Source organism: Podarcis vaucheri (assembly GCF_965113315.1).
Source record: "Podarcis vaucheri genome assembly, chromosome: 1".
Classification (NCBI taxonomy): Eukaryota; Metazoa; Chordata; class Lepidosauria; order Squamata; family Lacertidae; genus Podarcis; species Podarcis vaucheri.
Genome location: NC_138759.1, coordinates 11,511,494 through 11,530,087, shown reverse-complemented (window position 1 = coordinate 11,530,087; position 18,594 = coordinate 11,511,494). Strand labels below are relative to the sequence as shown.

Here is an 18,594-nt window from a genome sequence, read left to right as displayed (position 1 = left end):
ACATGGAAATAGAAAAGGAGACAGCTTACATTGATGGAACTGAGAAGCTGTTTAATAGAAGCCAGTGATTTAGGTAATACTACAGTGTGCTTTTGAAGTCTAGAGTTTAAAAATAATGATTTGATTCATCTACTTAAGAAAGCAGGGGAAAAACACAGAAACAGAACTTAACATGAGGCAAGAGTAAAAATGCAATAATTAAACATTTGGTGCTTTTTATGAACTTTAATACCCTAACAGTGCAATTCCATAACTACTTACTTAGAAGAAAGTCCCATTAAGTTCACTGGGGCTTACTTCCAGGTAAGTGAGCATAGGATTGCAGCCTAAATGAAAAAGCGCATGATTTAAGGGTTCTTTTAAACAAACAAACAAAGAAAACCAGAACATTTCCAAACAGGCAATTTAATTTTTTTAAAAATGTATGATTGTTTGCTATGCTTTGGTGTTCCACTTGCTTTTGTTTTAGTTCTTGCCAATAAGCGTTATTATGCATTCATGTTCTTTTCAAATGTTTGGCATTATAGTGAGATCTCATATCTTTCCTCAGATTAAATTTGGCGCCACATACACCACATGTATAGAGGTGAACATCCATGTGCTGCTCGAGTTGTTCATTATTTGGGAAAATCTGAAAGCAGACCTGGCATATTGTCTCTCCAGCTGACAAGTGGGATATCATGTGCCGGACATGATCATGCTTCCGGAAGTTTCCTTGGTCACAAATGGAGCAGACATACCTGGCCATGCCCTTGTGCATGTCGTTGTGAAGGCGCAACTGGCGCTCTCTTAGGAACTGCTTGCCGCATGTCTGACAAGCAAACTGTTTTTCCTTGGTGTGCACCGTGTAGTGTTCCCGTAAGTGGCAACGCTGATAAAAGCCCTTCCCGCAAAGATTGCAGAAATGCTTGCGTCGATGGTCTCTTTCATTCTCTTCCATCATGGCATTCTTGAACAGATCTTGATCCAGGCAGCTGGACATGTGCTCAACCACCAAATTCTCTGTCTCAAAACGCAAGCCGCAGTTAGGGCACCGGAAAGGGCAAGCTGAATCCCTGTAGAGCTGTTTCTTCGGAAGACTGTTCATCTGGAAATGGCCGTCTCCGAACTCGTCCAGCATCTCCACGTACATCATCTCCTGGATTTCAGATTGCTCCTCGGGGCTTTCTTCCAAGTCAATTTTCTCCTCCATGTTCCTTAAGCCATTGGTGGTCAAGTCTTGGGGCTCCCCGCAGGACTGCGCATGATCCTGCAACTGGCGCCCTTTCACCAATATCTGGCCACATTTCCCACACGCACATATGTTTTCTATGTGCTTGGACAAGTAATGAGAAGAGAGGTCTTCTTCAGTGATTGTCTGCCCGCACAGTTCACAGGATGCGTTTTCTGGGCCCTCCTCAACGGCAATGACTTTACTGTTAAGGACCCTGGCGCTTCTAAAATATTTCCTGGCCTCCTCATCAATAGGCATGTGGGGTTTTAAGAAAGCTTTCCTAACACGCCTGTTTTCACTGACCTCTTCCTCAATGTAGTACCTGTAAACTGGGTCATCATCATCCAGCTCGTCATTGTCTGTGGAATCGTTGCCGTCAGTCACCTTAATAATGTTAAACTCTTTCAGGTCGTCGATGGGGTTGTCCTCTGGCTCCACCTTGACAATGATCCTTTTCCTCTCCATGGCTCGACTCTGCTGTTTGCCCAGCGCCTCCAACGAAACGCTAGTGCCTTTCCCGCTAGTTACATTCGACGCTGGAGAGGATGACCCATCCGTCGCTTGGCTTGCCTCTGCTTTGAATTCGTCCAGCTGGGGAGATGGGGTTTTCAGGGCGGAGTCTCTCTCACCGCTCTCTTTCTTATCGGCCCCGTAATACCTGGCGTTCTGATAGGAGTGCCTGTTCGTGCAGGACATGATGTGCTCGTCCAGCAGCCGCTCGCAGCTGAAACTGAAGCCGCAGCCGTCGCAGGTGAAGCTCCTCCCAAAGCGGCGCGATATGGACACTCGGTCTTTGGCGCCAGAGGCCTTGCGCACAACGCTCCCTTTGCAGCTCTCCAACGGCTGCTCGGATAAGCTGCTCAGCCGCAGAGCTTCGTCGCTGACCTCCCTGCCCTGGGATGTGCTCACCGTCGAACTTGGAGGCTCAGCACCGCACCTGTTCGCTTCACTCCCGCTTCGGGCCAGCGTCTCTTCGTACATCCGCACGCCAAAGACCATTTTGCTATTTTGGGTGCTGGAAGCGGAAGAGGAGCACCGCAAACCCGAGGAGTTTGTGTCCTGTATGTCTTCCAGACATTCCGGCACGTTGTACAGCTGCAGCGAGTTCATGGCCACCTTGAACTGCTCAAAGTTGTTGGGGGCCGTCGCGATTTTCCCCAGATACATGAACTGCAAAATGAGATCAAAGCACTCGGCCGTGATCTTCATGTTGCTGAGGTTCAGTTGAGCCGTGCTGTGCTGCTGGCTCATGAAAAACATCCTGAAATAAGAGCTGCAGGCGGCAAGGACGGCTTTGTGCGCCTGGAAGTAGATGTCGTCGATCGCAATGCAGCAGTCGCAGAGAAAACCCCACTCTCTTTGGTTGTTGAGCTGCTGGAGGACATAGCTGCTGTGGCTGGTCCTTGCCATCTTGCACGGGAATCACGGCCCTGTGCAAACAAGAGGAAAAGGGAGGAGGAGGAGGAGAGAAAAAACATATATACAGCTATCAGCTAGGTTTTGACAACTGAAACAAGGAGAGCCCCACAACCTCATGATCCTAACCAAGGGATGGCCAACATCATGGTACCCTTCTAATGCTTCTGTTGGACTCCATCTCCCATCAGCCCCAGCCAGCATGGCAAATGGCCTGGGATGATGGGAGTTGTAGTCCAGCAACATATTTGAGGGCACCATGCTGGTTATCTTTGCCCTAACTGATTACCATACTAGCCAAGGATGAATGCATTTTGATATGCTTCTGGAGCCAAATAAGAGGCACAGGAGACCTCAGGGAATCTGTGTTGTGTGTCTGTGTGTGTGTGTGCTGGGGTTACTCACTGGCTTCCCTGCCTCTACCCAGGGTAATAAAAGTCTGAAGGCATGGTACTGGAGCCAAGCAGGCCTGCATCTGTGCCTACGCGGGGCCCACATGTGTGCCGACTTGGGTTCCATGACAGAAAGGTGGGATATAAAAGAAGATTAAATAAATAAAAAATACTCGCAGGGGCTGGAGAGGGTAGGCTGTGATGCTAGAATTCCTAGGTGGGAGAAAAAGCTTCATTGAAATCAACGTGACTTAAGAGTCTGGTGACACATCGCACATGCTGTGTGAAAAGTAACCATGCCTAGTGGAACTCCGCTTGTTGAGATTTCCCCCTGAAGGCTGGCAGCGCAGGATTTCAAGCTGCTGTACAGAGAAGCAGGAGCGTGCGCTCAGATCTCACAAGGCCTCACAGGGAAGCAGATGCTTCTTTGGCACAGCTCAGCAACTAACCTTTCCAATGAGTTGGGAGGGGTATGTTCCAGGGAAAATTAGCCCCTGAAAGATAGTAAGAGATAAAGAAAAGGAAAAAAAAAGTGGCAAGCAGCTCCTGCTTTCTTGCATGTTTGCCCCCCTCCCTCAAGTTTTCTCTAGCTGGTTCCTGGGAGTCTTCAGTAGTCTTAAAAGGCAAGATTTGTGGTCTACGTGTATGGGTAATGCACAGGTCCCCAGCTTTTTTGGACCTGGGGGGGGTGATTTTGAAACCTTAGAAAACATCATGAACACTGCGGCAAAACAGCTGAGTGATTTAAATCAGCCTTTTTTCTTATTAATTTCAGTCATCTAAGTAAAATCCATCCATCCTCCCAGCCACCACTGATATGTAATTAAAATCAAATCAAATCAGGAGGGATAGAGCACAAAGCAGAAGGTCCAGGGGCAATGTGGTGTCTAAAACTACCATGTTGCAGGACCATAGGAATAGCATCTTGCCAGACTCTTACTTCCAAAGAATTGTGTTCAGAATTGCATAAAAAGGGTATTATGTGCTTCAGCGGGAACTGGAGTGAAGCAGGCAAGGTATTATGCTGTGCTAATTATGCAAGTCAAAAAGACCCAGTTTCTAGTATTTGTCTGGCTGGTCCAATCCCAAGGCCTCATCCTGGTCACCAGTCACAGGAGCTGATGGGCCTCTAGACTAAAGAAACAGGGGGCACTTCCTGAGTAGTAAAGTTGTGGTGAAACGCTTGCCCCAATGCAGCCCAGGGCAGGTGTGCGCACCTACTGAAAAAGCACATTGCAGAGATTTGTAGCCATCCTGTTTTTCTTGCTAAGCGGGCTGCATTTTGGTTTTAATGACCTCATATCATTGCCACTCCCCTGTCATGTGACAAAAAAAGTACTGAGTTTTCAGCTGTGAGGGTTTTAAAAGGAGGGGGGGCACTCAATTCTCCATGGTGGAATCTCTAAACTGCACTGTATGATATTTAGGATGATGGTTAATTCAGCTCTGCACATTGCAGAAAGGCCCCATGTGCTGCATTTGCAGTGCACACAATATGTTTCAGCTTCTGTTAACAGCAGACACTTGGAAATGTGATTTGGCTTTGCTGTGAAATGCTATGGGGTCATTCAACCACTCCCATACTTGGGGGGGGGGGCAAGAACATTATATTACTGTAGAGGCAGAGAATGATGTAAACTGAGCTAGTGCCTGTCCATCCAAATCACCCAGAGTCTGTGCGTCTGTGTGTAAAGGGGGGGGGGGAATTGCCTCTTCCCATAGCAAATTTCTGCACATTCATTTGCCCATTATGAAACTGAACCAGAAGCAACAGATGCTACTGTCTAAATAAGACCCTAGTTTAGGGTGCATCTAGCATGGGTGACCATTACCCCAAAGGCACATTCCTCTACTACAGTGATGGTCAAACTTGGCCCTCCAGCTATTTTGGGACTACAATTCCCATTATCCCTGACCACTGGTCCTGTTAGCTAGGGATGATGGGAGCTGTAGTCCCAAAACAGCTGGCGGGCCAAGTTTGGCCATCACTGCTCTACTATCTTCCAAGACATATGGATGTCAACAACCACCAACATATTTTGTCCTTGTTTGGGACTGTGGTGAAAACGAATCCATGCCTCATTTAGGATTTTCCCATTCTCTGTGCCTGTTTGACCATGCAGGAACTATTTAAAAACCTAATGCTCATCTTAGGACATATTAGAAAGAGTTTGCTGAAACCATCATGGGCTGCAAACAGCAAAGACCTGCTTTCTAAGGGCTCATGGAAAAATACCGATTTCTTTAAGGAAATCCCCAAGCATAGCAAGGCGATCCCAAGTGCCCTAGCAGCTTGCTTCTCCCTCTTCACGTTCACAGGATCATGCTCTGCTTTCCCCCTTTCATGTGTGTCCTCCTCACCTTCCCCTTGCAGAGCTAACCATGGTAAGCAAAACACGCAGGTTTGTAGCCATGAATAGAACTTGGTTAGAATTAAGATGAATGCACATGTCATGTTCACTCCGATCATGCAAAGAAGAGCAAATTTGCTGGAAGGGCAGGGAAAGAGAATATGATCCTGGTGGCATGTTCCTAATCGTGATTAGGAGAAGGGGGCAATTTTACTTCTGCGTTGTGGTCCTTAGCCCTTTTTGCTAAAGAAAACCATTTGCCAGTTTTCACATTCCCCCAACCCAAGCTCTGCCAAACCAGCATGCAAGGAGTTTGTTACTGAGAGGCTGGAGCTCCACCGTACCACAATGCGATCTCTCCATAGTCTCCCAAAATAGGCAGGCTTGCTGCCAAAAGTGGGACAGAGCTACGGCAAATATGCTGGATTCCTAATAATGAGAGAGACGTCGCTGTTGCAAAACAGGACTGCTATGAAGGGCCTTTTATGAGGCCTTGCAAATGGATCCACAGAGGTTACAAGTCTGCATATTAATATCATCATTATTATTTGCCACACAATGCAGAAATAGGCGATTTACAAAAGGAATGCCTATAGAGTCAAAAGCATAGCAATCATCAATATACCAACACGAGCAAGATGAATTAAAAGAAAGGAGCAGGAATTATAGAATCACAGAATTGTAGAGTTGGAAGAGTCCCAGAGAATCATCTAGTCCAGAGGCCCTCCAGATGTTTCTGGACTACAACATCCATCAGCCCCAGACAGCACAGCCAGTGATCGGGGGTGATGGGAGGTGTAGTCCAAGAACATATGGAGGGCCACAGGTTGTGCACCTGATAGTCCAACGACCTGCAGTGCAGGAATCTCAACTAAAGCATCCATGACAGATGCCCATCCAACCTCTGCTTTGAAAGCTCCAAGGAGAGAGTTCATATGGATGCTTCTAGATAGGGGCTCTATGTGACAAGCAGGTCATTCATTTGCTTGGCATGCATGCAGAAGGTTCCAGGTTCAATCTCCAGGTAGGATTGGGAGAGCTACTCCATCAGAAACCCTGGACAGCTGCTGCTGCCAGCCAGTGTAGACAAAAGTGAGCCCAACAGACCTGTGGCCTGACTTTGTAGAAGACAGCAGTTTCAACAGAAGCAAATGCATACTCAGCATCCATCCAGTTTGCAAAAGCTTTCCTCTTGGGCGGCAGGGAGATGGTTCTCTAGCCTCAGGAAACCAGGAGCCAGTTCACATACGTCAACAGCAGCCCAACATATGGAGCACATTGCCACCATCCTTTAGAGCAATGAATGCAACACGATGGCAATCTTTTAAAGCAAACTTGCTTCTAGGGCAGGGGTCTGCAACCTTTAAGACAAAAAGAGCCACTTGGACCCGTTTCTGAAGAAAAAAAACCTGGGAGCCGCAAAACCATTGCGACATTTAAAGCATGCGCGCCGCTGCCCTCCGATCTGACAGCGGGCGGGAAGGTGATGTCGGGACGGTGCGTGACTAGCGCACGCACCGCCCCCATGCAATGTCACAGCCAGTACAGCACCCGCCACAGTGGGGAGTGTCGGGGCGCACAATGCGCCTCCTCCCCTCGCTAGTATCCGCCCCGGAGCTGCGGCAAAGGTGTAAAAGAGCCACATGCGGCTCCGGAGCCGCGGGTTGCAGACCCCTGTTCTAGGGGCTGGCAGCAAACAGTGTTTCCTTTTTTGCAAACATCCGTATTCCAATCTTCCTCCAAAGAGTTCAGAGCGGCTTTTCATGGCGGTTGCCTCATTTCATTCTCCCAAGAAGGCAGGCAGGAAACAGAGGGAGGGAGAAGGACAGGAAGACAGACGAACAGGGAAACCGCTCAGTGGAGCTTCATGGCTGAGTGGGGATATGACCAGGGTTTCCTGCAGCCAAAACAAGCTCTCTTCCAAACTGCATACTTATCTCTCCCCTGCCTTCTTTTATCTCTAGCCTGAGTTAACTGCAGTCAAAGACTGCAGTTATGCCTTTCTAGTGAGATGCCAATGGCTTCCAATACGTTGGAAAATCCTAAGCTGCAATTGTTCATAAGGCATATTCTTCTATGAGATGTGCAAGAGAAACACTGCCATCACTTTTACAGTTTATTTACACACACACACTTGCAGGATAGTGTATTATCACAACAACCCCATAAGGAAGCTTAGGCTAAAGAAGACTGAATGGGAACCTGCAGCAGAGCCTTCAGTAAGGCTGTCGCTGAACAGCATTCCTATTGAGATAAAACAGATTCCCACTATCTGTGTTTTCCAAAAACAACCGAAGACATTTTTGTTGTTGTTTCAACAAGCTTTCCCAGATGAATAAGAAAAGTATCTGCCTTAGGTGTTCATTTTGTACCTTTTCCAGTTGATTTCGTACTGTTTTGAAAACGGTTTCTAGCTGTTCCAGTTCTGGGCACCACAATTCAAGAGGGACACTGACAAACTGGAACGTGTCCAGAGGAGGGCAACCAAAATGGTCAAAGGCCTGGAAACGATGCCTTATGAGGAACGGCTAAGGGAGCTGGGCATGTTTAGCCTGCAGAAGAGGAGGTTAAGGGGTGATATGATAGCCATGTTCAAATATATAAAAGGATGTCACATAGAGGAGGGAGAAAGGTTGTTTTCTGCTGCTCCAGAGAAGCGGACACGGAGCAATGGATCCAAACTACAAGAAAGAAGATTCCACCTAAACATTAGGAAGAACTTCCTGACAGTAAGAGCTGTTCGACAGTGGAATTTGCTGCCAAGGAGTGTGGTGGAGTCTCCTACTTTAGAGGTCTTTAAGCAGAGGCTTGACAACCATATGTCAGGAGTGCTCTGATGGTGTTTCCTGCTTGGCAGGGGGTTGGACTCAATGGCCCTTGTGGTCTCTTCCAACTCTATGATTCTATGATTCTATGATTCTATGTTCCTATAGTGGTGTCTGTCAACCTCCTCTAGACATATTTTAAAAGGGTATTCTTATATCAATGAATGAAGAATAATTATTAAGATACAATGATGGCCCAAGGGGAACCAGGAAGCTTCGTAGCTCAATGGGAAAATGAACCCAGGTCTCTGTGGGGTGCAACCAACGAGGCACTTTAGCTGCACGTTGCTCATCCATTCCCACACAAAATCTCCCATTTATGTCTAGGGATCATAGAATCACAGAAATGTAGAGTTGGAAAGGACCCCGAGGGTCATCTAGTCCAATCCCCTGCAATGCAAGCATTTCAATTTAAACATGCCAAATATCTGCTTAAACACCTCCAACGAAGGAGAGTCCACAACCTCCTGAGTAGTGCGTAGCATTTATACAGTGTGCAAAACACTCAATAGGTGTTCCTGTCTTGTAATCTTTAAAACACATTGAGGGATCTGTGAAGGGGGGCTAAGAGGTGGGTGAGTGTAATGGACTGAGGCTAACAGGCAAAAAGCCACATATAACAAGTTTGTGGCTGGGGCCAGAGTCTAATCACAGACGTCCTGATTTGCAGCTCAGGCTTTTAGGGCCACAGGAGACACGGAAGATCCCTGGTCAGATTTCCAGAAAGTTCAAAAGCAGCTGTCAGGAATAGGGAGGCACTGATCCCAATCAAGGCAGTAGCAAGAGGGAGCCTGTGCACATTTAACTCTTTCCTTCCACACTGCTTTCCTCGTCTAAAGCATGGGTAGGCAAACTAAGGCCCGGGGGCCGGATCCAGCCCAATCGCCTTCTAAATCCAGCCCGCGGACGGTCCGGGAATCAGTGTGTTTTTACATGAGTAGAATGTGTGCTTTTATTTAAAATGCATCTCTGGGTTATTTGTGGGGCATAGGAATTCGTTCATTCCCCCCCCCCCAAAAAAAATATAGTCCGGCCCCCGACAAAGTCTGAGGGACAGTGGACCGGCCCCCTGCTGAAAAAGTTTGGTCTAAATCGTTCCTCCAAAGGTGCGAAGAAAAAGAAAAATGCAGGTTCCTGTATCTGCAAGCTGGATGTCCGGGGGCAAGGCATTTCGAATCAGGAATGCAAGGCGGGAGGAAAGGGCTGCTGCCCCATGCCAACCCAACTCTTCCTCCCTCCCCTCCCACAGTTGCTTTTACATCCTTACAGACAAACAAGACCCACGGGAAGATCAAAACGCCTGCATCGTGCCACTTCTGCCCTTGACCACAATGCTACAGCCAGCTCAGCATCCCTCCTCAACGCAGGATGCTTCATGCATCAATCTACATCCACACAACATCTCAAATCTCCAAGAGGGCAGCCTCTCCGGGGTGTGACAGAAGACGAGAAAACGAGGAGCTCTGGGTGGGTGGCTCAGGACAACATGCCTCTTGCCACAGGTGCTGGCACGGCTTGAGGAATCACGAAGGGGTGCAAGGAACCAGATTATACCAAGCCAGACCATCGGTTTGGCAGCAGTTCTCAACCTGTGGGTCCCCAGATGTTGTTGGACCACCATCATCCCTGAGCTCTGGCCTTGCTAGCTAGGGGTGATGGGAGTTGTAGTTCAACAACATCTGGGGACCCACAGGTTGCGACAGGCTGGTCTAGAGCATTGTGTATACACTGACCAGCATGAGCTCTTGAAGCAGGAGTCTCTCTCCCAGTCCTGAACTTGGGATCTACGTCATGCAAAGTTGACGGATGCTCTGCCGCTGCGCCCTTCCCCGATCTGTGCCACCAAACCTGCCCAATTCCTGCAGCTTCACTTCATCCGACTCGCTTCCTAAACTTTGTTATCACCATCCTTTCCACATCCTTCCGACATCCTCCTAACAACCGTGAGCCAGGCGTAGCTGCGGCGGCGCTCCTTCCCCGACCGCAATGAGCACGAGGCTTCTGTTATAGAGCATTGAAAAAATAAATAAACTTGAAATAAACTGCAAAGGGGGCGGAGAGAGGGGCCTTAACGCATGAAACGCAGCAGAGGCGAGCGATGTCTCCAAGGCAAGGAAGACTCGCGGCGTCTCCTCCTGTTTTGCCTTCTGCAGGAGCGGTCGCCTAAGCAGCGAGAGCTCCGGTTCACATGCTGCTCATGACATCACCGGCTATATTGGTTTGCAACAAACAGTCTGACGGAGCAGCAATGGGCGAAAGCACGACTGCAAGCACGCACACACACAAAATGCGGTGAGAAAGCATGCAGGGCGGAACAGATTCCGCCTCTGAGAAACTTAACAGGGAGATGCAAAGTGGTCTTCACGCAAGTTATCTATCAGCCGGGCAGGCACACGCTGGCTTCCTGCTTCTGCAACTTGTCCTCCATTCTCATCCGCCCACCTCTCCGCCCACTAATGCAAGAAGAGCATTTCTTTGAAATGAAGAAGAAGAAGAAGAAATTCCGCCACGGTATTTGCACAATTCCCTAAGCGTCATGGCTCCGGCTGGATGAACGCGCTAAGGCGGCACTGAGAGAGGTTTCCCAGGCTTGCGTTGCTCGAGAGGGACAAAAATAAAACAAAACAAATATTAGTTGGTTGGAGGCCAACTAACAGAATGTTTCTGAGCAAATTAAGCCAAGAGTAATTCTGCAAAGAGAGAGAGATACTGATTCTCTGTAACTGGGGAGGCCTGGGTAACGGGGGCTCGGTTGTTTTGAGAGGAATGCCATTCCCAAACTTCTGAGCCACAAGATTAAGTAGGGGAAAAACATTTCATTCTCGCAGCAAAAAAAAAAAAGTGGTTTGCTTTTCGGCAGGAGCGGCATGGTGGGGAACCTGCTAAGGCTCACTCCTCAACTGCAGACTCCTGGAGCCCCCTGGTTTCTTCCCCGTAGCTCAGGGACAGAGGTTCAATCCCTGGTGTCTCCTGATAAGGCTGGAGAAAGATCTTGCTTGAAATCCTGGAGAGCCATTTGCCAGCCACTGTAGATGATACTGATCTTCCCAAGTTACTAGTCCAGCGTGTTTCATGCCCACCTCGCTGAAGGCATTTTAAAACATTGAGGACTGGCTACAAAAGTTCCTTCTGTGCAAATTACATCTATACCCCGCTTTTCCTCCAAGGAGCTCAAGATGGCCGGCTTGGTTCTTTTCCATCCCCATCCCCTGCCACTACAACAACTCTGCGAGGTAGGTTAGGCTGAGAGACAGTGCCTGCGCCAAAGTTGCCCCGTGAGCTTCATGTCTGAGTGTGGATTTGAACCCCGGTCTCCCAGGTCCTAGCCTGCCTGACATTCTAATCACTACACCACCGCGGCTTGTCTTTGTCCCCGTGTTGCTAAGTGCAGCCTGAAACCTACGCAGCACCCAGGAGAGCTGATCCAATTATCAGAGCAAGTTGGTGCATGTCTGCACTGCCTGCAATCCTATTAGGCATGGGAGCAAGAGCCACTGAACTCAGGGGTAGTGAGCAGACATGCAAGAATTGCACTGCAAGACCGATCTCTCCTCCTGCGTTGCCCTTGAGATGGAGCGCAGTCGAATCTGACCAAATGCAGGTTTTTGCGGCTTAAGAATCAAGGCAGCTTTTTTCTCCCCCAACCCCATGGATGTGTTCCAACATCAAGCCTGACCAAGAGCCCTGCACAACTCAAAAGCTGGCTCTTTATTTTGTGCCATCTCAGCTGGTCTTGCTATAGGTCTGGCCCAACTGTGCAAGGCTTCCTTAGATTCCAAGGATCAGTTCTCCCAATAGGGAGGAGACAGGAAATAATGCATGGGAAAATCTACCACAATGCAGGGGGTGCAGATTTCTTGTTAGCGTCACATCCGATGGCGGTTCCGGATAATTACTTTAACCACAGATGCATGGAGTCTGGTAACATTGGATTTATTGGTTCGGTGGTACATTTTTAGCATGCAAGTGTCCTGGGTCAATCTCAGGCATCTCCAGACAGAGCAGAGCAGCACTCCTGCTTCAAACCCCAGACAGTTGCTGCCACTAAGTGTAGACAATACTAAGCTAGATGGAACAATGGTCTGGATCTGTAGGAGGAAGCTTCCTATGACCCTAAGATTTCGCACAATGTCGGATTCTGCTCCTGCATTGTTGAGAATAAGACCATGAAAAAGCTTCCTTGTCTGGTCACCTGCAGAAAACTCCTGCTCACCACAGGCGACCAAGTGAGCGCAATACTATTCTGAACAAGGTGTCTGTGAAAAAGACATGGATGGGCACAGGAAATGACCTTATGGCACATTTGACTATCCATCCAAATAGGCAAGTGCTGTTTTTAACCGGTGATGATAGGGAATAATTGATCCCTTGTTAGAAACTCAAATATATAATCTAGGTGCTCCTTAAACCAGGGTTACAGTCACCAAACGGAATGCCTAGTTGCCATTTTGGGGGCAGACGGCTCGAAAGTCATATTTTTCAATATGACTTTTTGGTTCCTGAAATTCTTTCTGATTGTGCAGATAAAATTTAGCAGATAGACTTCCACAGGATGGGTATTAGTGTGTGCAAATCGGATCCAAGGATCCCCAGGGATGCAACCCCAGATGTTGGGAGACGTCAGGTGCCACCCTGGCACCCGGGCATCTTCAGTTGGTCGCAGGTGGCCAATAGCCAGGTGCAAAATGTGCCTGGCAAATTTTGAGTACTGGATTGAACCTGAGACCTTCTGCATGCATAGAATGTGTTCCACCACTAAAGTATGAGGCTTTGGTATAAGAGCATGCCTGGAAGAAGGGGTGTCCTTTCCAGAGTGCCCCTTTTTCAGAGGTTGGCTACACTTGAGAACAGTTTTTATAAATAATAAATAATAATAATAATAATAATAATAATAATAATAATAATCTGGGTGGCTTTCAACAGAATAGTAAAATACAATAGTCTATTAAACATTAAAAGCTTCCCTAAACAGGGCTGCCTTCAGATGTCATCTAAAACTCTAGTAGTTATTTTTCTCTTTGACATCTGGTGGGAAGGCCTTCCACAGGGCGGGTGCCACCACCGAGAAGGCCCTCTGCCTGGTTCCCTGTAACTTGGCTTCTCGCAGCGAGGGAACCGCCAGAAGGCCCTCGGCGCTGGACCTCAGTGTCCGGGCAGAACAATGGGGATGGAGACAATTCTGAACTTCCCACCTTGCACCGCTGCCATAGGAACATTTAAAAACCAAACCTAAGTTATCTTTGACAACTGATAAGCCTCAGCACCCCCTGGGCTTGACAGTTTCACTGGAGAGTGAAGCAAATTTGGAATAAAGGGAGCATGGGGTAGAGCATAAGCATACCTATAAATTTACAACCACAAATCTCAGTGCAGTTTGGAGCAAAGTTCGAAGCAAGCAGTTCAAGGAGCACTCACAGCAGAGTATCCTAAAGGGCCATGGTTTTTAAGGTAGGCCATATTCAGAGCCTGGACAGCTTGGTTGGTTAGAGCGTGTTGCTGATAATGCCAAGGTTGCAGCTTCAATCCCCACATGGGACAGCGGCATATTCCTGTGTTGCAGGGGGGTGGCCTAGATGACCCCCAGGATCCCTTCCAACTCTATAATTCAATGATTCCAAGAGCAGGGGCGGAAACACGAATTGTGAACCGTATGCATTGCACATTCACCAAAGCAGGAAAGAGTCTAGATTTGGGGGGTCCTGCAGGCCTGAATGTTCTGGTGGCCTTTGGCAACATCTGACGCCTTGCCCCAGCCCTTGCACTGCCTTCCCAAAACCAGGTAAGCCAGGATCTGGGCATTGGGAAGGAGGTGCCCATCTCCCCATAGCCTAGTTCGCATTTTCCCAGCTTGGGGAAGGTGGTAGAAGGGCTCTAGGGTCCTGCCAGAGCCCCATGCCTCCTTCTTTGGGAAAACAGCACGAGGGTGTCAAATTTTAGCTTCGTCACCCACCGCCCGGTCTGGGGTTCGTGTCCAAGTACTTCTGCGGCCCACTTGGTATGAAAAGTTAGACAGCCCATTCCAACGCAGGACGAAATGCCCGTGGGACCTCGGCTTTAAGAGAGCAGTTGGATCTCCCGGATCCACAGCACCTCTCCCCCACCGCTCCCGATCCCCGGGCTCAAGTTTTGCCGGCCGGCCGCGCAGCAGAAGGAGCTGCGCCGCCAGGGGCGCCCTGCCGCCTCGCCTCCCGCCCTCCCCTCTCCCCCAAAGGGAGCGCCGATGGCGGCGCAGGGCGCAAGCCACATGGCTCCAGCGGGGCAGGGCGGGGGGGGGGGAAGCAGCTCCAGAGGCCTCGGCCGGGAAACCCCGATGGAGCCGAGGCCGGGCGCGCCAGCTAGCGCCGCCTTTCCCTCTCCGGAGCGCGCGCAGGGAGAGAGAGAGACGATGCCGGAACCAGCCTCTCCAACCGCGGGCGCACGCAGGGGCGCACGCTTCTCCGCCTGCGATCGGGCGCTGCCCTTCCGCGATCGCGCTGCGCTCGGCTTCCCCCAGGCCCGAGGCCTCGGCCCGGCTGCAGCGCGCCTCTCTCCGCGCGCTCCGGCGCTGCGCCACCCAGGGAGGCTCTCTCTCCTCCCGCGGCCTGCGCAAGCTCTACCCGGGGAAGCCAGCGTCTTGGCGCCGTGGTTGCGCCCCGCGCCCCACTTACCCGAGGCCGATGCAGGCATGCGGGGTGCGGGATCCGGGAGGGCGAGGCAGGGGCTCCAGGGGCGGCCAGCTGCTCTCCCGGCGCCGCGGCCGCCTCCTCCGGCTGCAGCAACAAAGGACTTCCGCCCCCGGCCGCGCCTGCTGCTGCTGCTGCTTCCCTTGCTGCCGCCCCTGCTCTGGTGCAGCAGAAGCAGCTCCGGCTCCGCCGCGACCGCACGGAGCCGCCGGACCCCTCCCCTCCCCCGGCTGGCGGCCAGCGAGCGGCGCCGGGCACTGCTGGCGGCGGCGGGTGCGGCCAGGGCGCAGCGGTCGCCCCCCCCTCCCGGCGCATCTTCCTTCTCCGCGTTATCCTGCCCGGCCCCATTCATTCCCCGGCTTTGGTGGGGTGGGGGTCCTACGCCCGAGTGCCCCAGACCAGCGTGTCAATGTCAGGCTGGGCAAAGGGTGGGGGACAGGCCTTCAAAGGCACCCCGCCTCCCAGTCAGGGTGGATCTGCTATTAGAATTATAGAATTGTAGAGCTGGAAGGAACCCCAAAGGTCATTTAATCCAACCCTCTGCAGTGCAGGAATGATGCACCTTAAACTTCAGGGCTCCTAATCCTGGAGGGGCCCAGAAGCCATTTTTGGTCCACACCAAAGGGGTGTGTGTGCTCTAGTAGACTCAATTTCATCATTCTATGATGCAGCTCCTTAATTTTTATCCCCTCCCCATAACTCGAAAACAGTAAGGCATAGGAATTCTTAATTTGCATCACTGACCTTGACGGGTGAGATAATCTAGTACAGTGGTACCTCAGGTTACATACGCTTCAGGTTACAGACTCCACTAACCCAGAAACAGTACCTCAGGTTAAGAACTTTGCTTCAGGATGAGAACAAAAAACGTGCTCCGGCGGCGTGGCAGCAGCAGGAGGCCCCATTAGCTAAAGTGGTGCTTCAGGTTAAGAACAGTTTCAGGTTAAGAACAGACCTCCGGAACAAATTAAGTACTTAAACCAAGGTACCACTGTACAGCAATTTTTATCAAAATCTGAAACGTAGCAATTATTTTTTTGAAAGTGGTGATCTGTTGTGGAACAACCCCTTTAAAGAAGATAACAGTGGTTACCCATACCTTGTTGCTGCTTGCAAAGGGGTTCCCATAACCGTTCAAGCTTCAGCCCCCCCCCCCCAAAATGTAGGTTTGCCACTGCCCCTAGCTGGGGTTGAATTGACTGGGGAGCTTTTTTGGGGGGGGTGTCGGTAACAAGAATTACCAACTTCCAACTTACTTTGGCCCATTTTGGCTTGTTTTGATTTTAGAGGCAGTGCCGCTCACTACAGCCACTTCTCCCTACCACCAACGCCTGCTTAGAGCCTGACAAGTAATCTCTTGGTTGCCTTTGTCTGGCTTTTGTGCCTCAGACAGGATGTCTAGTGTAATGAGATGCTTCTGGACTACAACTCCTATCATCCTTGATTCCTGGCCATCCTGACCGGGGAGGATGGGAGTTGGGCAGACGGTATAACAGTATACCATAACACACATACACCCGGTGCTCTTTGGATGAAGACTGGTATATAAATTTAATTTGAAAATGCATAAATAATATTATTATGGGGATTGTGAGAGATTGTGGAAGCGACAGATGGCGAACTCTTAGTAAAGGTCCATTAGGTCCAGTCGTGGCCGACTGTGGGGTTGCGGCGCTCATCTCGCTTTATTGGCCAAGGGAGCCGGCGTACAGCTTCCGGGACATGTGGCCAGCATGACTAAGCCGCTTCTGGCGAACCAGAGCAGCGCACGGAAACGCCGTTTACCTTCCCGCCGGAGTGGTACCCATTTATCAACTTGCACTTTGACATGCTTTCGAACTGCTAGGTGGGCAGGAGCAGGGACCGAGCAACGGGAGCTCACCCCGCCGTGGGGATTCGAACCACCGACCTTCTGATCGGCAAGTCCTAGGCTCTGTGTTTTAACCCACAGCGCCACCCGCGTCCCTAAAACTCTTGATGCTGACTTATTCTCTGTACCTTAGGAATATAGGAAGCTGCCTTGTCCCAAGTCAGACCAGTGGCCCAAGTGACTGGTAGCGCCACTCCAGGGTTTCGGGCAAGGGAACATTCCCAGGGCTCCCTGGAGATGCCAGGGTTTTGTACCCGGGACCCCTGAGTGTGTGCCTGCTCCCTTGGGTTCCACAATGGAAGAAAGTGGGGGGGGGGGGATGTGGAAATGTACTAATAAAAAAAAATGGCGTAAAAATATGCAAGGAGAGAAATATGATGCCTGCAGACCTTCCAGGAAGAGCAATGCTACTTTCAGATGGATATTTTTGTGCACGACGTATTCGAATAGCAAAGTCATGCTCCGAATGTGCAGCCCTTTGGAGCCAAAATAGCACCGCCCACAAGGGGAGGTGTCAGCAGATGTGTGTGGTGGGGGAACCCAAGGTTTCCAGAAGTACATGAAATATTTTTGTGGGCGGGGAACCGAGACCACCAAAACCTGAGCGCTCATCTTGGAATGCTGGCTGACGGTTGTGGAAAGGGAAATGTTGTGGAGGGGAACTGTCTGTCTGAAACCCTGACCAGCAGCACTTCGCGTGATAACATTTTAATCTTTATTCTTGCAGTTCCCTTTTGCACATCCAACTTCAGAGCTTCCTCTTGTTATACTCCAGGGGTCAGCAACCTTTTTTTAGCCGTGGGCCAGTCTACCGTCCCTCAGACCATGTGGGGGGCCGGACTATATTTTTTGGGGGGAAATATGAATGAATTCCTATGCCCCACAAATAACCCAGAGATGCATTTTAAATAAAAGCACACATTCTACTCATGTAAAAACACACTGATTCCCTGGCCGGACTGAGAAGGCAATTGGGCCGGATCCGGCTCCCGGACCTTAGATTGCCTACTACCCCTGTTATAATCTATCAAAACAGCAGCTCCGGCCTTTTTATGGGTTGACCGAAGAAATGTTGCTGGCTGCAGACCACCACCTTGTGTGTACGATAGCTCTGCTGGTTAGAGCGTGGTGCTGAGGACGCTGAGCTTGCAGGTTTGATCCCCATACGGGACAGCTGCATATTCCTGCATTTCAGGACTTACGATGACTCTCAGGGTCCCTTCCAACTCTAAGATTCAATGCCTGCTTCTGAGTCTCTTCTACGCGTGTAGGAAAGCTGCAGCATCTGTCTCGGTGCATGACAGTTGCTACAACGAGCAGACGAAATAGGAAGTTGTCTGCCGACACCTTCAGCAATTTCCAAGTGCTCCATGGTGTGGGGGAACAGGGAATCTGGGGGCCACCCAAGCAAAGTGTTTTGTTACATATTTTTTATCTCACCCTCCCAAGAAGCTCAGTGTGCTTATGTATATTTTTGTAATCGGTTTCATACTTATATAAAAGCCACAGTGGCAATTAAGCAGTATGTTAATTAATATTATTCATGGAGGTCCTCCCCACTGCCCCTTAACCTCAGAGAACAACCTTTACAACTTGCGTCTCTCCTGTGTTCATCCAACACTCTTGTCTACTATAAGGACCGCCTCTCTACATATGAACCTACCCGGACCCTGAGATCACCTTCTGATAGCCTTCTTCATGGGTTTCCTCCACAAGAGGTCCAGGGGGTGGCAACACGAGAACAGGGCCTTCTCTGCAGTGGCTCCCTGTTTGTGGCATGCTCCCTCCAAAGAGGCTCACCTGGTGCCTTGCTTATACACCTTTAGGTGCCAGGTAAAACTGTTTCTCTTTAAACCAGGCCTTTG

At 49.8% G+C, this 18,594-nt stretch overlaps 2 protein-coding genes across 5 annotated transcripts in view; both read right to left on the bottom strand.

The window, feature by feature from the left end:
- The window catches only part of PPP1R36 (protein phosphatase 1 regulatory subunit 36), a gene marked incomplete at its 5' end in the record, with an annotated part of 78,932 nt that extends 63,725 nt beyond the window's left edge, over positions 1-15,207 (bottom strand). Inside the window, one exon of the mRNA XM_082236363.1 lies at positions 14,845-15,207. Within this exon, the coding sequence (XP_082092489.1) occupies positions 14,845-15,207 (363 nt within the window). The remainder of the gene's footprint in view (positions 1-14,844) is intronic.
- Positions 35-10,721, bottom strand: ZBTB1 (zinc finger and BTB domain containing 1). Of its 4 annotated transcripts, none has more exons than XM_082217718.1 (2): positions 10,046-10,721; positions 35-2,643 (listed from the first exon to the last, which is right to left on the bottom strand). In XM_082217718.1, the coding sequence occupies exon 2, from the start codon at positions 2,621-2,623 to the stop codon at positions 497-499; it is 2,127 nt and encodes a 708-aa protein (XP_082073844.1). In that variant the 5' UTR covers positions 2,624-2,643; positions 10,046-10,721; the 3' UTR covers positions 35-496. The 4 variants fall into 4 exon arrangements, with proteins under 4 accessions (XP_082073844.1, XP_082073847.1, XP_082073846.1 ...); XM_082217721.1 differs by having other exon boundaries at positions 10,050-10,721; XM_082217720.1 differs by lacking the exon at positions 10,046-10,721 and adding an exon at positions 9,931-10,014.
- Positions 15,208-18,594: the final 3,387 nt, after the last annotated feature.